This window comes from Lycium barbarum, chromosome 1 (assembly GCF_019175385.1).
Source record: "Lycium barbarum isolate Lr01 chromosome 1, ASM1917538v2, whole genome shotgun sequence".
In the NCBI taxonomy this organism is placed as follows: Eukaryota; Viridiplantae; Streptophyta; class Magnoliopsida; order Solanales; family Solanaceae; genus Lycium; species Lycium barbarum.
Window position 1 is genome coordinate 161,966,687 of NC_083337.1, and position 17,352 is coordinate 161,984,038.

The 17,352-nt window shown below is 34.5% G+C and overlaps 1 protein-coding gene across 1 annotated transcript; it reads left to right on the plus strand.

Moving 5' to 3' along the window:
* Nucleotides 1-13,025: 13,025 nt before the first annotated feature.
* LOC132602995 (ribosome-binding factor PSRP1, chloroplastic) lies at nt 13,026-17,081 on the plus strand. The gene is made up of 5 exons (XM_060315830.1): nt 13,026-13,483; nt 14,232-14,375; nt 14,468-14,734; nt 16,425-16,533; nt 16,634-17,081. The coding sequence occupies exons 1-5, from the start codon at nt 13,220-13,222 to the stop codon at nt 16,762-16,764; spliced, it is 915 nt and encodes a 304-aa protein (XP_060171813.1). The 5' UTR covers nt 13,026-13,219; the 3' UTR covers nt 16,765-17,081.
* Nucleotides 17,082-17,352: the final 271 nt, after the last annotated feature.

A 17,352-nucleotide genomic window follows, 5' to 3' on the forward strand; every position in this document is an offset into this window, starting at 1 on the left:
TCATTTTCGTAGAAAAACTATTTTCCAAATATTTTAACTAATCGATCAAACATGGAAAAATTGAAAAATATTTCTGAAAAATGTTTTCCGTCCTGCCGAACACGCCCATATATGAGACTTATCATTAGTACTTTTTTTTTATGAACATAGGGTTTTCTTTTCGGACTTAATCAGAGGTTAAAGATCACCAAAATGTGGTGCTTACAACAAGCAAAACGTGAAGTGTACACGTCTAGGTTGAAAGTCTACCGAAGAAATTGCCATCTCTTGATACATATATATGTGCATGGTTATTTGTAGATTTTGGGCAGCATGTCGACTGTTGAAAAATAGTACAAAAATTAAAGTGTTGATTAATTCTTTAATATATTAATTATCTGATATTCAAAATATATTAATCTGATTAATTCCCATTTAGTTCTCTATCAGAGATTTCTCCTTTCACCTAGAAACGAAGACCCGGAAAAGAGAAGTCAACAGTCTTATAAATCATTGTCCAATTATTGCTTGAGCTCTTTTCGTACATGTCGGGTTGAGCAAAGATATTTTTTCGTACATATCGATAAAAAATATCTTTGCTCAACCCTACATCTACGAAAAGAGCTCAAGCAATAATTTGTGAGTGGTTTCCACTTTTCCTTGATGTTTTCCTATGTCATGATAATTTAGCTCACAAATGACACGAGCTAATTGACTACACTAAATTAACACTACGGCATTCATCATCTTAAAGAAGAAAAAATTGTATTTCGAAGAATTACTATATATGTCTTGTAGTCTTAAGTAAAAAAAATATTTAATATACTAAATTTCTCTACGAATTTATAAGTCTTAGCCATATGAAATACTCCATTAAAAGTAATAAATATAGAAAGTGAACTTAAAACTCTTAGCGGTCGTTTGGTAGGTAGTCAAAATTATCCCGGATAAATTTATATCTTATACCAAATATGATATAAAAAATTAGTGCTGAGATATCTCAGCTTATACCATGCACCAAACGACCCCTTAAAGAGTCGCCAGCAATTAAATGGGGACAAATATTACTGCAGAAACCAAGGCGACGGTTTTGTCCCACTGTTATAAATTAAAAGTTGGGCGTCATGCAGATGACGCATGGTAAATGACGTTCATCCACCTTACGTCAACTTTGCAAAGTCAGTTTAATTTAACATGTACATCATAAAAATGAAAAAGAAACTCTATCCGCAACTCTTCTAATTGCTTAGTTCATGGTGGCAATTTTACCCATGCGTTAAATTTGAGGCGCCTTTCAGAGGTTTGGAATAGTGGCGGATCCAAAAAATTTATATCATGGGTGCTCAATAATTTTTAGTTTGAAAATTGCTACATAGAGTGGGTGCTCAGTTAATATATTTGAATGAAATACTAGATTTTGTATGTAAATAATTGTGTTAGTCACAAAAAGCAATTGATAAATCGAATTTGGCCTCGAAAACGGAAGTGAACATACAAGTGAAATGATCCTACCTCCCCGCATTACTGATTGCCACGATCAGAACACCAAGATCAAACAGAATAAGTATACTCCTGGCCCGCCCCAGATATTTATATCCAAATTTGCAAGATTGCCCTTACTCGGGGGTGGTCTTTAATTTTTGCCCCTCAAATTGTTGGTCTTTAATTTTTGCCTTTCGCCTAATATCCCGAGGTTCTGGGTTTGAAAGAAATATAAGCTAATAAAAGGTCTAAAATCCTATATTTTCTTGAATAAAGAATATTAATGACTTATAATATATATTTTGTTTTATAATATATTTGATTAGAACTTACAAGTATGGGTACATAAAATAATAAAAATATAATAAGTACAAATTAAATCTCATTTAATGTCATCTTGAACATTGTTGCAGTATTTGTTTCAAAAATTCAATTTAATTGTGGGTAATTTTTTTTACTCTCCTTGTATTTCCATTTTTTTTTATTGGAGTTGTGTACATTTTGATTCTTACTTATTAGATTATGTAAACTTTATAAGAATTGTTTGTCTTGATTGAAATATCTATTTTGTGATATTTAATTAAGTAATTAAGGAAATTGCTTTTGCTTTTTTCTTGAATATTTATGTACGTGCAATGTGTTAATATGATAAAATTGAGACATTTCTTAAAAGTTTCAAGTCATAATTCTCTACTATACGTAAGTCAGAGTGAATAAACTATGATTACTGATTTATTGTCCTGCACTTTACCGAAACCGAACTTACAAATATTGAACCACAACGATTGTGGTCATAGTGTAATGTATCAATCAAGATGGATCAATTCTACTCTAGGACAGATACGATCATCACGAACGACAAAATAAGAATAAGCTATATACAGAGTCAACCCTGAGTGTAGGCGTCAGAAAGTCTGCTATCATTTCATTACTCAAGCACTCACAGGAAAGTACTACTCAAGTTAAGACCCAAATATGCTAGTATCAAACAAGTCAAAACGGGTCTTTCTTCTCTCTCTTTTACTACTCCTTAAAAAAAATTAGTCCTAAATAAAAGATTATCCGGTTCAAAGCCCCCCTCGGGAAAGAATCGAGGTCATAAGAAAACCCAAGGAGTGGATGATCGAAGCCGCTAATGAGAAAAAAAACTATAAAAGAACAAATTAAAATCTTTTTGAATTTTTCTTGGTTTTCTATTTTTTTTAATATAAATATATAAGGCTAAGAAATAAAAAATATTGTGGCATAATCATCCTTGACCTCAAAAATCGGAAGTACCCACTCCACACTTAAAAATATGCATTATCCTCGATGCATGTATAACATAGGAAAAAATTAAAACAAGGGTGAGAAATACTCCCTGAGACCCTCTAGGGCGTAGCTAGCAGAATAATCCTCAATATTAAGGGTCGGGACAACCCCACACTTAAGCCCAAACATGCTCCTTAGCTTTCAACTTCAGGTACTTAGACTTCCCCCTAATCTGCAAAATAGAAACAAAAGAAAATGTGACACTATAAAAATAAAAATCTAAAATTATTACATATTGGGTTGCCTCCCAACAAGCGCTTTAGTTAACGTCACGACACGACGCCATCACGTTCACCACTTTTCCTTTCACTATGAGGATATAAATTGTGCCCCTAATTTTGCATCAATTTTTCTACTCCGCTCATGGGGCGGTGGTGTGAAAATAAAGGAACCAAGCAATAGGTGTTGCATTTTGCACTTCCTCGCCCTTAAGTGAGAAATCTCGTTGTCTTTTCGGTCTGACAAATTTCAGGATGTAAGGCTCTTGTTCCTCATCTATACACTTTTTCATCGGCGTGGAGGGCTCGATTTCCATGTCGCCAACCAAACATAATATAGAAAAATGTTTAAAATGAGGACCAACACACCCCAACTCCAAAACTACATTATTTTTTACATCCTCACTAATGCATACTCCCCCAACCTCGACATCATCAACAATATTCTGGTCGAATGGTTGGAATTCCTCTTTCTGCTTCACAAGTTGGCCAGTATCCACAACAATTGGTGGTTGGGCATCAGACAACTCAACCTTTTTATTCATTAGAGCTTGCAGGTCATGAATATCTGAGCCAAATTGGTCTATCTCTTGTCTGAGCTCAGTTCTGCCTTCTATCAATTGTGTCGCCATGTCTGTAAGTCCATCACGGAGAAACCTATGAAATTTCATTTGTTGAGCTTGTTCCGTTAGCCAAGGTTGACTCACTATCTCTGCTTCTTCAAATCAATCTCCTTGCAAGAACTCACTTTCTTCTTCTGTTTGAGGTTCGTCTGGGGTATTAGCTAAGCCTGTAACTTGTAGATCATTACATGTTTCAGACTCAGCCTACATCTCTATGAGATTTACACGAATCCTCTCTATGGCCTTTCTGCATTTTGCTCTCTTATTAATGTGTCGTGCTCCACTATTTGTTTCATCATATCTCTAACCCGAGCAAGACTTTGTGCGTCCTCCACTTCATTACTCCTGTTAACATCGCAAACAACAAGAGAATTATAATAGGGGCTCGAGGATGGGGAATGAGAGTTAGGACAACCATTCCAATGGCCATGTTGACCACCACATCTACTACAAACATTACACACAAAGGATTAGGTAGGTGCGCACAACCCATTCCCGGAAATATTATAACAGTGTTCCACAGGTGGGGTCCTCCACACATCAGACAAGGATCACCAAAATAAGAACAACCAATATTCAACCAAATTTTATTCCAAGATGCCATGTCAAGAAAGATAACAAAAATATTATATTAAGAATAAATATATTAAAAAAAAGCTTGTATAGACAAAAAGAAAATTCTAATCTAGGTAAACAGTTAATTTTTAAATCCCCGGCAATGGCGCCAAAAACTTGTTGCTCCCAGACGCAGAGGGACTTATGATTAATTATTTACTAAATTAAACTAATGCTAATTATCTAAACAAGAAATAAAATCCAAAGTTATATTTATAAATTAACTAAAAATAAAAAGAAAGCAAATAATGAACTTAAACCAAGAAAGATCAATTTTTTATCGAAGAAGAGAAAGATCTAGGGCTATGACCACTAACAATCCAGTTGAGTCTTTAAACCATTCTACCTATCAATTTCCTAAGTTACTAGTTGACGGGTTGATGTTAACTTTATGATATTCTCTCGAACTACTCACAAGCCTTTACATGCTACTGTAATGCCTATATCTCTATAGTTGCGAGAGGTAACAACAACGCATTTATTTCTCCGTAACCAACTAAGTAGGGCTAAAAGGTATATCTCTATCCTCAGTAGCGAAATGATTAAATCGAACAAACTCTATTTATTCTTATTACATATGTGAATTCCCTCTTTCAAGTTCAAATCACGCACCACAGATAGTTCTCAACTATTTCGTCAAATAATCAAACAATTAAGATCAAGAATAAATAATTAGCAACTCAAACATGGAAATCAATAGATATCGTCAAACCACAACTTTCATGTTTGAGCCAAAATCCTAGAACTAAAGAGTTTAGCTCCACATAGACATGAAAGAAAAATAACAAATCATCCGAATAAAAACGTCAAAATAAGTATTACAAAGAAGAGAAGGTAAAACCCTGTAACTACGGCCTCCACGGCGGCTCTAAGCTCTCTCTAGGTCAAAAGTTATGAACTCTGGATTTTAAGTTAGCCAAAGTTATGTAAAAATCCTGTCTTATAAACTATTTATAGGTGTAGAATAAAAACCCAAACATATTTTCCGCGTTCTGCCCATTTTTTTCTTCTCAATTCAATCTTAATTGCAAAGTGTACTCCATGATTGCTTAATCATTGCCATAATTTCCTAATCATAAGCCACCACTTTGTGTCTCCTTTCTTTTCCCTTCTCTTTAATTCGCTTTTGCTCCAAAGCTCTTCATTTTCACACCGCTTTATTCCTACATAGTAAAATATATTATAAGCACAAACATAATAATTAATCCTCAAAAGACAATTAAAAGTATTAAAATGTGAGGTAAATAATAGCTAAATATATGCAATTTTGACCGAACATTAGTCAATAGTACTTAAAACGTCAAGAAATTGACGGAAGTCTCCGGAGCAGATTAGACAATGCACCTTCCACTAGCTAACTGGATTGATGAACAAAAAGTGAAAGTTAGATGATCATAATTGTGACAACACCCACTGTTGGTCCTCTTTTATTGAGAAAAGAACAAAGGAATAAAATGGAAAGAATTGAGGTCCCGGAGGAAATAGAAGAAGATCAATGACTAGGTCATAGCTAGCCCCATTGTCTGGTATCAGCTGTTATATATCTCACGTTCTGTGGCGGTAATTCAGTAGGGATAGAGATGTTAGGTTGTATATCCAGAAAGAAAATATGGTAGAATTTGATAACCCATCAAATTATAATTCTGAATCTTCCTCTGATTATAAATATGTATGTATACTATATTAAATTGAGGCTTATATAAAAAAGCAAAATTCACTGGTACGGTTCTAGTCTCTTATATAATTGCTTGATTCGTCACTGATCAGGTCGATCAGGTCATTGATGCATTTTTACTGGAAAACACTCAAGAGTTCCTTCCTGATTTCTTTTCTATATTTTCCTGTTATTACGAAAGTAAATATAGCTGAGACAATAGAAATGTATTTCAGAAGCAAGAAGATTTTTACTCCAAGAGGTTAATTCACTGGCAGCGGATGTTTAGTAATTTAGGTGTGTTCGGTACAGAAGAACATATAATGTTTTCCATGGAAATTGTTCTCTTGAAATATATTTTCTAGAAAAATAAGTGGTTTCTTACTTATTTTCTTGTGTTTGGTATGTAAGCAAAAAATATTATCGTAAAATCATTTGTATATAATCTAGACAAATACTATTTGAAGGAGGGGGTGGTGGTGGTGGTGGTGGTTAGGGGAGTTGGGTGGGGGGATGGGGTCTATATATGGGGTGAAGTTACGAGGACACAATCAATATGAAATGTTACATGCGGAACTTGTTTTTCCTTCTACTTCCACTAATGAAATCATTTTCTTCATTTTTAAGAAACTAGTTTTCGTAGAGAAACTATTTTCCAAATATTTTAACTAACCGATCAAACATGGAAAAATTAAAAAATATTTCTGAAAAATGTTTTCCGTCCTGCTGAACACACCCATATATGAGACTTATCATTAGTAACTTTTTTTATGAACATAGGGTTTTCTTTTCGGACTTAATAAGAGGTTAAAGATTGCCAAAATGTGGTGCTTACAACAAGCAAAACGTGAAGTGTACACGTCTAGGTTGAAAGTCTACCAAAGAAATTGCCATCTCTTGATACACATGTGCATGGTTATTTGTAGATTTTGGATAGCATGTCGACAGATGAAAAATAGTACAAAAATTAAAGTGCTGATTAATTATTTAATTTATTTATTATCTGATATTCAAAATATATTAATCTGATTAATTCCCATTTAGTTCTCTATCAGAGATTTCTCCTTTCACCTAGAAACGAAGACTTGGAAAAGAGAAGTCAACAGTCTTATAAATCATTGTTCAATTATTGCTTGAGCTCTTTTCGTACATGTCGGGTTGGCAAAGATATTTTTTATCGACTTTGTTGTTATATCGATAAAAAATATCTTTGCTCAACCCTACATTGCGCTCAAGCAATAATTTGTGAGTGGTTTCCACTTTTTCCTTACTTGATGTTTTCCTATGTCATGATAATGTACCTCACAAATGACATGAGCTAATTGACTACACTAAATTAACACTGCGGCATCCACCATCTTAAAGAAGAAAAAATTGTATTTCGAAGAATTATTATATATGTCTTGTAGTCTTAAGTAAAAAAATATTTAATATACTAAATTGCTCTACGAATTTATAAGTCTTAGCTGTATGAAACACTCCATTAATTAAAAGTAATAAATATAGAAAGTGTACGTAAAACTCTTAAAGAGTCGTCAGCAACTAAATGGGGACAAATATTTCTGCAGAAACCAAGGCTACGGTTTCGTTTGGTTTGGTCCCACTGTTATAAATTAAAGTTGGGAGTCATGCAGATGACGCATGGTGAATGACGTTCATCTACCTTACGTCAACTTTGCAAAGTCAGTTTAATTTAACACGTATATCCTAAACCAGCCATATATGCCCGTGAAGTTGACAAAGTCAATTTAATTTAACACGTATATCCTAAACTAGCATATACCTAAACTAGCCATATATGCCCGTGAAGTTGACAAAGTCAGTTTAATTTAACACGTATATCCTAAACTAGTCATATATGCCGTGATGCACGGGCCGAACATGTTTATTCACTTTAATTAGTCTATTTTTAGGGTTTGTATTTTGTAAATAATTTTTAAAAATTTCATCGATGTGAAAAAAAAAATTAGTAAGAAGGTGAGGGAAAATTAATATTTTGATTCTAGATTTTTTTTAAGAGGACGAACAATAACAACACAAATTTGTTCCAAAAGTTATATAAATTGCACACTTTAACCAAATACTTTTCTATCCCACTTAGACATTTGTCAGAGTCTCTCTCCAATAGACTATTTTCAAGAATATTTATTAGAAAGGGTTAATTTTATTTTGGTTTTATAAATGAACAAATAATTTGGACACACACATATTATATTTTTCAAGAACGCGAAAAGTCAAGAGTGAACAAGTAAAAGTGCATGGAAGAAGCAAATGCGTCGGAGAATTTAAATTGAAGTGCATACGTCTATGGAATAAATATTAAGTGCTATGACATATTAGAAATGTCCACGTGGGATTAAAAAATAGTCGGGTAAAGTGTACACGTTAGATAGCTTATGGTACAAGCATTCATTGCGTGTACAATTTGTTAAGCTTTTGGTACAAGTTTGGGCAGCTGTGTTCGTACCCCCAAGCCACTTATATATATTAGAAAAGAAATATGGGAAGAAAATATCAGCAAAAACGTGAAAAGTCAAAAGTGAATAAGTAAAAATGCACGGAGGAAATAAATGTGTCAGAGAATTAAAATAGAAGTGTACACGTGTATACATGAGAAGAGAATAAATATTCAATAAATGGCATATATCCACGTCGGATTTATTAATTCTTAAAGAATGTGAAAAGTCAAAAGTGAACATATTAAAGTACACGAATGAAATAAATTTGTGTAGGAGAATTAAAAAACTGAAATGCATACGTCTATACATGAGAAGGGAATAAATATTAAGTACTATGACATATGTCTACGTGGAATATAAAAATAGTTGGATAAAGTGTACAAGTTATATAGCTCATGGTACAAGCATTCATTGTGTGTACAATTTGTGAAGCTCATGGGAAGAAAATAATTATTCAGCAAAAACGTGAAAATTCAAAAGTGAACAAGTAAAAGTGCACAGAGGAAATAAATGTGTCGGAGAATTAAAAATAGAAGTGCACACTTGTACACATGAGAAGAGAATAAATATTCAGTAGTATGACATATATCCACGTGGGATTTATTAATTTTTAAAGAATGTGAAAAGTCAAAAGTGAACATATTAAAGTGTACGGAGGAAATAAATTTGTGTAGGAGAATTAAAATTGAACTATATATGTCTATACATGAGAAGAGAATAAATATTCAGCTAGAATACGAAAAGTCAAAAGTGAACAAGTAAAAGTGCACGCAGGAAATACATTTGTGTAGGAGAATTAAAATTGAACTACATATGTCTATACATGAGAAGAGAATAAATATTCAGCTAGAATACGAAAAGTCAAAAGTGAACAAGTAAAAGTGCACGGAAGAAATAAATGTGTCGGAGAATTAAATTTGAAGTGCATACGTCTATACATGAGAATGGAATAAATATTAAGTACTATGACATATGTCTACGTGGGATATAAATATAGTTGGATAAAGTGTACAAGTTATATAGCTCATGATACAAGCAGTCATTGCGTGTATAATTTGTGAAGCTCATTGTACAAGTGGGGGCAGCAGTGTTCGTACCCCCACGTCACTTATATATAATGAAAAAATGAAAATGAAACTCTGTCCGCAACCCTTCTAATTGCTTAGACCTCATGGTGGCAACTTTACCCATGCCTTAAATTTGACGCACCTTTCAGAGGTTTGGAATCAGTGGCAGATCCAGAAATTTTATATCATGGGTGCTCAATAATTTTTAGTTTGAAAATTGCTACATAGAGTGGGTGTTCAGTTAATATATTTGAATGAATTACTAGATTTTGTATGTCAATAATTGTGTTTGTCACAAAAAGCAATGGGTGCTTAAGCAAGCACCCATAGTCCACTACATAGGTCCGCCACTGTTTGGAACCCTTTTGTTGATCACTCATTGATAGTCGAATTTGGCCTCGAAAACGGAAGTGAACACAAGTGAAATGACCCTACCTCCCCGCATTCCTGATCGCCACGATCAGAACACCAGAGATCAATCAGAATAAGTATACTCCCGGCCCGCCCCAGATATTTATATCCAAATTTGCATGATTGCCCTTACTCGGGGGTGGTTTTTAATTTTTACCCTTCGCCTAATACCCCGAGGTTCTGGGTTCGAACCCAGCTCAGTCCAAAAAAATAAAAATTGTAAAGCAGATTTTGTAGCAAAATTAGGCCTATTCGGGTAAAAGTTAGGCCTTAAGGCATAACCTCTGCCTTAAGGCAAACTTTTGCCCACAATTAGGCCTTAAGGCAAACCTCTGACTTAAGGCCTAGCTTTATGCCCGAATAAGCCTATTTTTGAGCAAATGTTAGGCTTTAATTAAGGCAGAGGTTTCACGAAAGCCTTACCTTGCGAATATATATATTTTTTTTTAACTGAGTGGAGGTTCAAATCCAGAACCTTGAAGTATTTTTGGCCACCTTTTAAAGAGAAGGGCAAAAAATTGAAGGCCAGCAATTTGAAGGGCAAAAATCATAAACCTGTGCGTTTGAAGGGCAATCCGACAGACTTTTAGTTATGCCTTAAGGCAAAGTCTGCCGCATAAGGCAGACTTTTTGCAAAAACTTTGCCTTGTGAATTTTACTTTTATTTTTATGACTAAGTTGGAGTTCGAACACATAATCTCGGGGTATTTTAGGCGAAGGACAAAAATTAAAGATCAATAATTTGAGGGACAAAAATTAAAGACCACCCCAACGAAGGACAATCGTGCAAATTGGCTCTCTCATTTAACCAATTTGATTCCTATTGCTTGAAAAAAATAAAAAAATATAGGCGGCTTCTCTAAACTTAATGTTACAATCATGCAAATACAAGCTAACTAGTCCATGTGTAAGTATTTTATTAATAATATTGATCAGTAACATAAAATGTTAGGTAAGTGACAGCCATGATTGATTAGAGACACTGTGAATTTTTTTATATTATATATACAACATATATATAAATTTTATAAATAACATATGTTCATTCACGTTTGGGCCCTATAAGCGGGTCATCAAACCAAATGAGAAAGGTCACTGGGCCATCTATTTGCTAGACGGATTTTATTGGTCCTTCTTTAAGCTCCGGAGGGCATTCTATTTTGGGAAAATGACACTACATGGCCATCAAAAATTTGTTTGACCCATGTTTGGGCTTAATGTCATGAGTTGGCCGTTCGGTCCAAACTATTGTCAAGGGCTAGCCCAATAACCTATTCGCCACAAAAAGATCAGACTTTTTTGTGGCGACTTTTTAAAAAATCATATTGGGCCTTCAAAAAATATCCCAAAATGTGTATAACATGTGTATAATTAGTAAGTATACGTTAATGATATTATTTCTGTATACATGCGATACATTTTATATATAACAATGATACAGTTTCTATCCATATGCTGAAATTAGTTGAAAAAAGTTTAGAAATGGAATTATTTAAAAAGGCTAAAAAAATGGGGCAATTTGCAGGATTGGCCTTCGCTGGGGTGGTCTTTAATTTTTGGCTCTCAAATTGGTGGTCTTCAACTTTTGTCCTTTGCTAAAAATCCCTTGATTTCGGGTTCAAACCCCCGCTCAGTCAAAATTTTAAAAAAAATTGCAAAGCCTTGCGATTTTTTTTTACTGAGCTGGGATTCGAACCTATAACCTCGGGGTATTAGGCGAAGGGCAAAACTTAAAGACCTCCAATTTGAAGAGCAAAAATTATAGACCACCCCAAATGAAGGACAATCCGCGCAAAAAATGTCTTTTAAGCTTCTTGGGCCATCCGGCTGTCAACAGTTTGGGCCGGATGGCCATTTGTGTACTTTTCCCCTACTTTAGTAGGAGTGAACGTTAAGACAGGCCATTCCTTTCGAAATGCTTTCTAGTAATTGCTAAACAAGATCCACAATTCAACTATTGACAGCTCCGTTCTTATGGAAATTCAATTTTTTGGCTGAAACTTGAATTTTGTTTGACTTTGTAAAATTTTAGAGGTATTTTGCCATAAGTGGCATGCGCAAAAGAACTCAACCTCCCTACCACTCTATCTACAACCTTGCTGCTTTCATGCTTCATATTTAAGCGGTATTATCTTAGCATGTAGCAAGCAATTAGAGGACCTTTTAGCTATTAACAGGATATATATTACTGTCCTTTGAATTGTTAAATCTTTCTAAGAGGTTCATGATTGTATAAGGAAATTAAAGGAGCCTTCTCTCAATTGAAACCATGCAACAACTCAAAAGAACAGACAATCTAATACTAGGAAACAAAAGGTAACGAATGTCTGGCCTCTGGGCACTGAAAACTCATTGATTGGTGAAGAATCAGAATGATCCAATTAATGTTTCCATCTATCAGTTGATTACAGAGCCCCTAATTGGATGATATATAATCAAAGAAAGATCTAGTAGAGGAGTAGAATCAACATGTTTATACTGGTGTTTGAACAAGCACTTATGTAATTGCATTTGAGGTAATTATCAAGGAAATATAACATTTTACATGATACACATTTCCTTTTGGTCCATTAAAAGAGAATGATACTTTAATTTTATTTTATTTTAAAAAACAATTTAATAATCTTCCAATTATATACTTAATGACATGATCTTTAATCAAACAATTGACTATAACAAATTTTAGATCATAACTTTCTGAAGTGTATCTCACTTTCTTAAACTCTAAACTCAATCAAATATTATCACATAAAATGGAACGAAAAAATAATTATGGCAGTATTTAATTAGATGGCCTCTAACGAGGCATGATACTAGACGAATAACTCATGCACAAAATAAATCAAATCAGACTCTTACGAAAATTGTGAGGCCCAGTGTGACCAAATAACTTGAGAATGGGTTGGTCAATCCATTTTTACCATTGAAGAGGCAAATATGAACACTGACTTTTTCTTTTTCTTAGTGAAATTTCACTAGCCCCTGGATGTGAAACAGTCCCAAACAAGAAAATTGCAAATGAAAAAATCAAGGATGGGCTGTGTCCTCGTTAGATGGGTAATGACAATCAATATTATCCATTTTGACATCTCCTGACACGTCATCAACTAGGATACATATGAGAAATGAAATTGGTCGAATGGGGACCAAAATAATTCTTACAAATCATGCAGATGTCACGTGTCAACCATCATCATCTCATATCGGATAACGCTATTCTTCATTCTTCTTCAGTCCCTAGCAATAAAGTACTTATCATCTACTCTCTTCTACTTAGCAAAGTTGGAATCTTTAATCAAGAACCCACTCACAAAATACTACTAGTAACTCAAATTCATCAACCCCACTTGACAATTTTACTCCTTAAATCAATTCATTGTTGACTCAGAAATATACAACAATGTCGGCTCTTTCAATTTCCCCCTCAACTTTTCACTGTTTCCATAGTTACCCACCTGGTTCCTCATCCTACTCTTCTTCTTCAGCTACTACTCCAAATTTGTCGCTGATATTGTCAGCAAGCAGTTCAGGATTTTTAAATTCAGCTTTCAAGAAGAGTGAGATTAATGTTGCTGTGAAGGTGACAAAATCCATGGGGATTCGAATGTCTTGGGATGGTCCTCTCTCTTCTGTTAAACTCATTCTTCAAGGCAAAAACCTTGACGTAACATTCCCTACTCTCTTCCTTGCTCCTTTTGTTATATGCTAAACTCAACTTCATATCAACTATGCTTAGTCGTTTCCATAATTGATTTTCAATCTACCCCTCTTTACCTGATTCATTACACTATTGCTATTTAGCTAGTTTCCTTATATTTTAGGAGTAATTATTGTTAATTATATATATATATATATAAAAAAAGATTATGACTTATTAGTAATTCCTTAGCCTTTTAAGTATGTAAATTAAAGAATCTGATGTCTCTATATCGTTCTAATTTTATCGGATCTACTATCTCTTGGAATACATACAGACCTAGCAAAATACAATGGAAGAAATGACATACCAATTTGTTGGGATTATATTTTTATCATGTTAGTAAAAAAAAAAAGAGTAGATCCTACAGTTTCTAGGAGTATTCTAGTCTTGTCCGAGATTTATAAGCCAGTAGAAAATTTTGGAGAACTTCTAGTACATTTTATTTTTATTTTGAATACAGTGGGTCTTAGATGAGCCTAAATGGAGTGATGTAGTCAATGAGGTTATGCTTAACAATAACTACTACTTGGCCTCAGTCCCAATTAGGTTGGAAAAAGAGTTTAATGCCTAAATTGAGATTAAAATATAATAGTTAGTTCACAATGCAACGAGAAGTCTTAGTAGATTAATTGTTCAAATGGAAATTGTTTCCTTGCTTAAACGTGTTCGTGGATGTGAAAAGCGGTCTCTTATTGTTGTGGTGCAACTACAGTTAACACCTGGCGTGAAGAGTTATGTGGAAGAGAAGTTGGGTAAGGCAGTTCAAAAGCACAGCCATCTAGTCAGGGAAGTGGATGTTAGGCTGTCTGTTCGAGGTGGAGAGCTTGGAAAAGGCCCAAAAATTCGAAGATGTGAAGTGTGCACCTAAAACTTGAGTTTTATGATAATGGGTTTCTTCTATTGTTCTTATTGTTCAAAATATACTTAACGGGCTTTCCTGAACTATAGGTAACTTTATTTACGAAAAGGCATGGAGTGATTCGTGCAGAGGAAGATGGGGAGTCAGTCTATGGAAGTATAGATATGGTATCATCAATTATACAGAGAAAATTGCGGAAAATTAAGGAGAAGGATTCAGACCATGGTCGGCACATGAAGGGCTTCGATAGGCTGAAAGTCAGGGACCCTGAGATGATGGTAGTTCCAGAGGATCTGGAAACACTTCCCCAAGAGGAAGAAGTTGAAGATGACAAAAGCGAGGGCCTTGTTAATGAGGTTGTCTCTGAACTTATATGTTTTGCCAAATATTCTTCTTGCACTCAATATATTGGTTACTGCTAGTCTGACATGGTTTTTTAACTTCGACTTGATTGAATTCCTAGCAACAGCTTTTGTCCTATTCTTCTTCCATGATACGCATAGAGTACTATAGAGTATAGAAGAAAAAGACATCTGATTGTACCATGATATATAAGATGGTTATCATCTTTTTGTTTGATGTTTGATGCTGGAGTAGACTTAGAATTGAAGGGTGGAATAGCATTTGTGTATCACAACCGAGGATGTTAATAAAAAGTTCATTTCATGTGTCAATTTGTTTAATTTTAATTCCAGTCTTTAGATTAGTGCTTGAAGGGAAAGGACTGGTAGCTGTTGTGGAGGTATGATTATAATCTTCAATCCCTCCTTTTTAAAGGGAGAAAAAGCTTGTAAATTTTATGGTAAAGATGGTGCACCTAGAAAGCATTTGAAATAACATTTAGAAATTAAGATTTGGTGGCCTTTATAGCAGTATGAATCTTCGAGCATGTGCCTCGATGAGGGTAGCAGGTAGCAGTATAAAATAACTTACAGGAAAAAGAATATGATGTAATGAATTATCCTAAAGGAAAAAGAAGTGTTTAGAGATGCATAATTCTAATTGTTAGGAATGCCAGTTCATGGTCTTAAGGTATGTGATAGCAGATGCATCGGTCCATTTATCTCCCAAGGGCTCCCTTTTTCATTTGGTCCATTTACTGAACACTGAGCCATGTACCTTAGGTTCATCTTTCCAATTACAATGTTATTTAATTTACAGGTTTAATATCCATACCAGATACAATAAGGTTGACCTTTATCTATAAGTGTTTCCTTGTATGACACGCCCTTTTCCGTTCTGTTTTTATCATTCGTCCTAGGATTTGTTGATAATTACCAACAACCGTGTTATAGGAAATTTTCCGCTCCAAACTTTTTCCATTTGTTTTATTTGTCATAAGTTTCAAACTTCCCAAAGTCATTAGCAACTGGGTTGAACATTAGTAACTGGGTTGAACCTTATTTGGGGGACCTGATCATTTCTGGAATCGGCAACTCGCTATCTGCAGTGGCCTTTCTCCAAAACTGGCCTTTTCACCTTGAAAGCAACTATTGCCTCTGGTAATTTTGGAAGTTTTCGTCTTCCTGCCATGTAGGTCTAAAAAGTCCATTAGCCTTTCAGCTATTGGTTATGCATTTTTTATAATGAAGTTAGAGCTCTAGCTGCCCCTTAGAAACTTGAAAGTTGAAATCCTCCCACTGCCTATCAAATGCCTGTCTTTATTCAACCCAAACTGAGTTGCTCATGCTGTAGCAAGATATTCTTAATATCTGATTTAAATGCCTCAATGGCTTCCTCACTCACTCAATACTAAACGATACACCAAGTCGTTGGCAGACTTCACCCTTGAAATCCTTGCTTGAGATTATTGATCTGATTGTCAAGATTTACTGAATTCACTTAAATGAGTATAAACACCATTCTAATGGTGTCCCCAAACCCCACTTGTGGGATCACACTAGGTATGTTGTTGTTGTTATAAACAACCATTCTAATGGTTAGTAATGTTTCAGATACAAGTTTATTGGGTCTTTGCCTAATATTTCTGCAACTCTGCTATGTATGTTTAAAGCAAGCTGTCTCTCGTTTCACATTTTCTTTCAGATTGTTCGCAAGAAGTTCTTTGACATGCCACCTTTAAGTGTCACTGAAGCAATTGAACAGCTGGAAAACGTTGACCATGACTTCTATGGTTTCCGGAATGAGGAAACTGGTACTGAGAAATGACTTTAAATCTTCATAAGCAATTTTCTGACTGCTTCAATGGTAATTTTCCGTTTTATTTGGTTTATGATTTTTATGCCATGCTGCAGGTGAGATTAACATTCTCTACAGACGAAAAGAAGGGGGTTATGGTGTTATTATTCCAAAAGAAGATGGAAAAACAGAGAAGTTAGAGCCCGTGGAGGTTGAACAAGAGAAAGAACCGTCGCTGGCAGAATAGATGGACTCGGTAAAAAGTGATAAAATTAGTCACTGAGTACATTTACTTAACATTATGTTCACTTGTTGAGAGTCAAAAGAGAAACAGTTGTGCTGAGGATGTTTTGCAGCTATCGTCTGCAACTTACTACTATCTTTCAGAAACTGTAAAGGTGAATTGAGAACATATCGCTAAAAGAGCTTCCTCTATATATGGAATGTAGATGTTTCTACCTTTATGATTTCGGTAAACTTTGTAATTATAACTTGAGAAAGAAAAAGGGGGAAATGCATGTCCGCGCACTGAATTTTACGTTCTAGTATGTGTGCTTTCTTGGATCTCTGTTCATTGAGTCGTTGTGCTCTCTTTTTTCTTTTAAATTCCATATCAAGATATTCTTTCCCACTTTGGGATAGTCGATATTTCAGGTTAAAATCGTTTAACTAATAACAAGCCAAAAAAGGTCGCTAAATTCCTTGTGAATTGTACGTAGTTCATCTTATTTGAGAATCATTAAGTGAATGTTTAATAGGATTCATGGAATTACACACGACTGACTGTTCACTGTATATTGGATAATCTCATCTATCAGGTACTTCTCTCCATTGC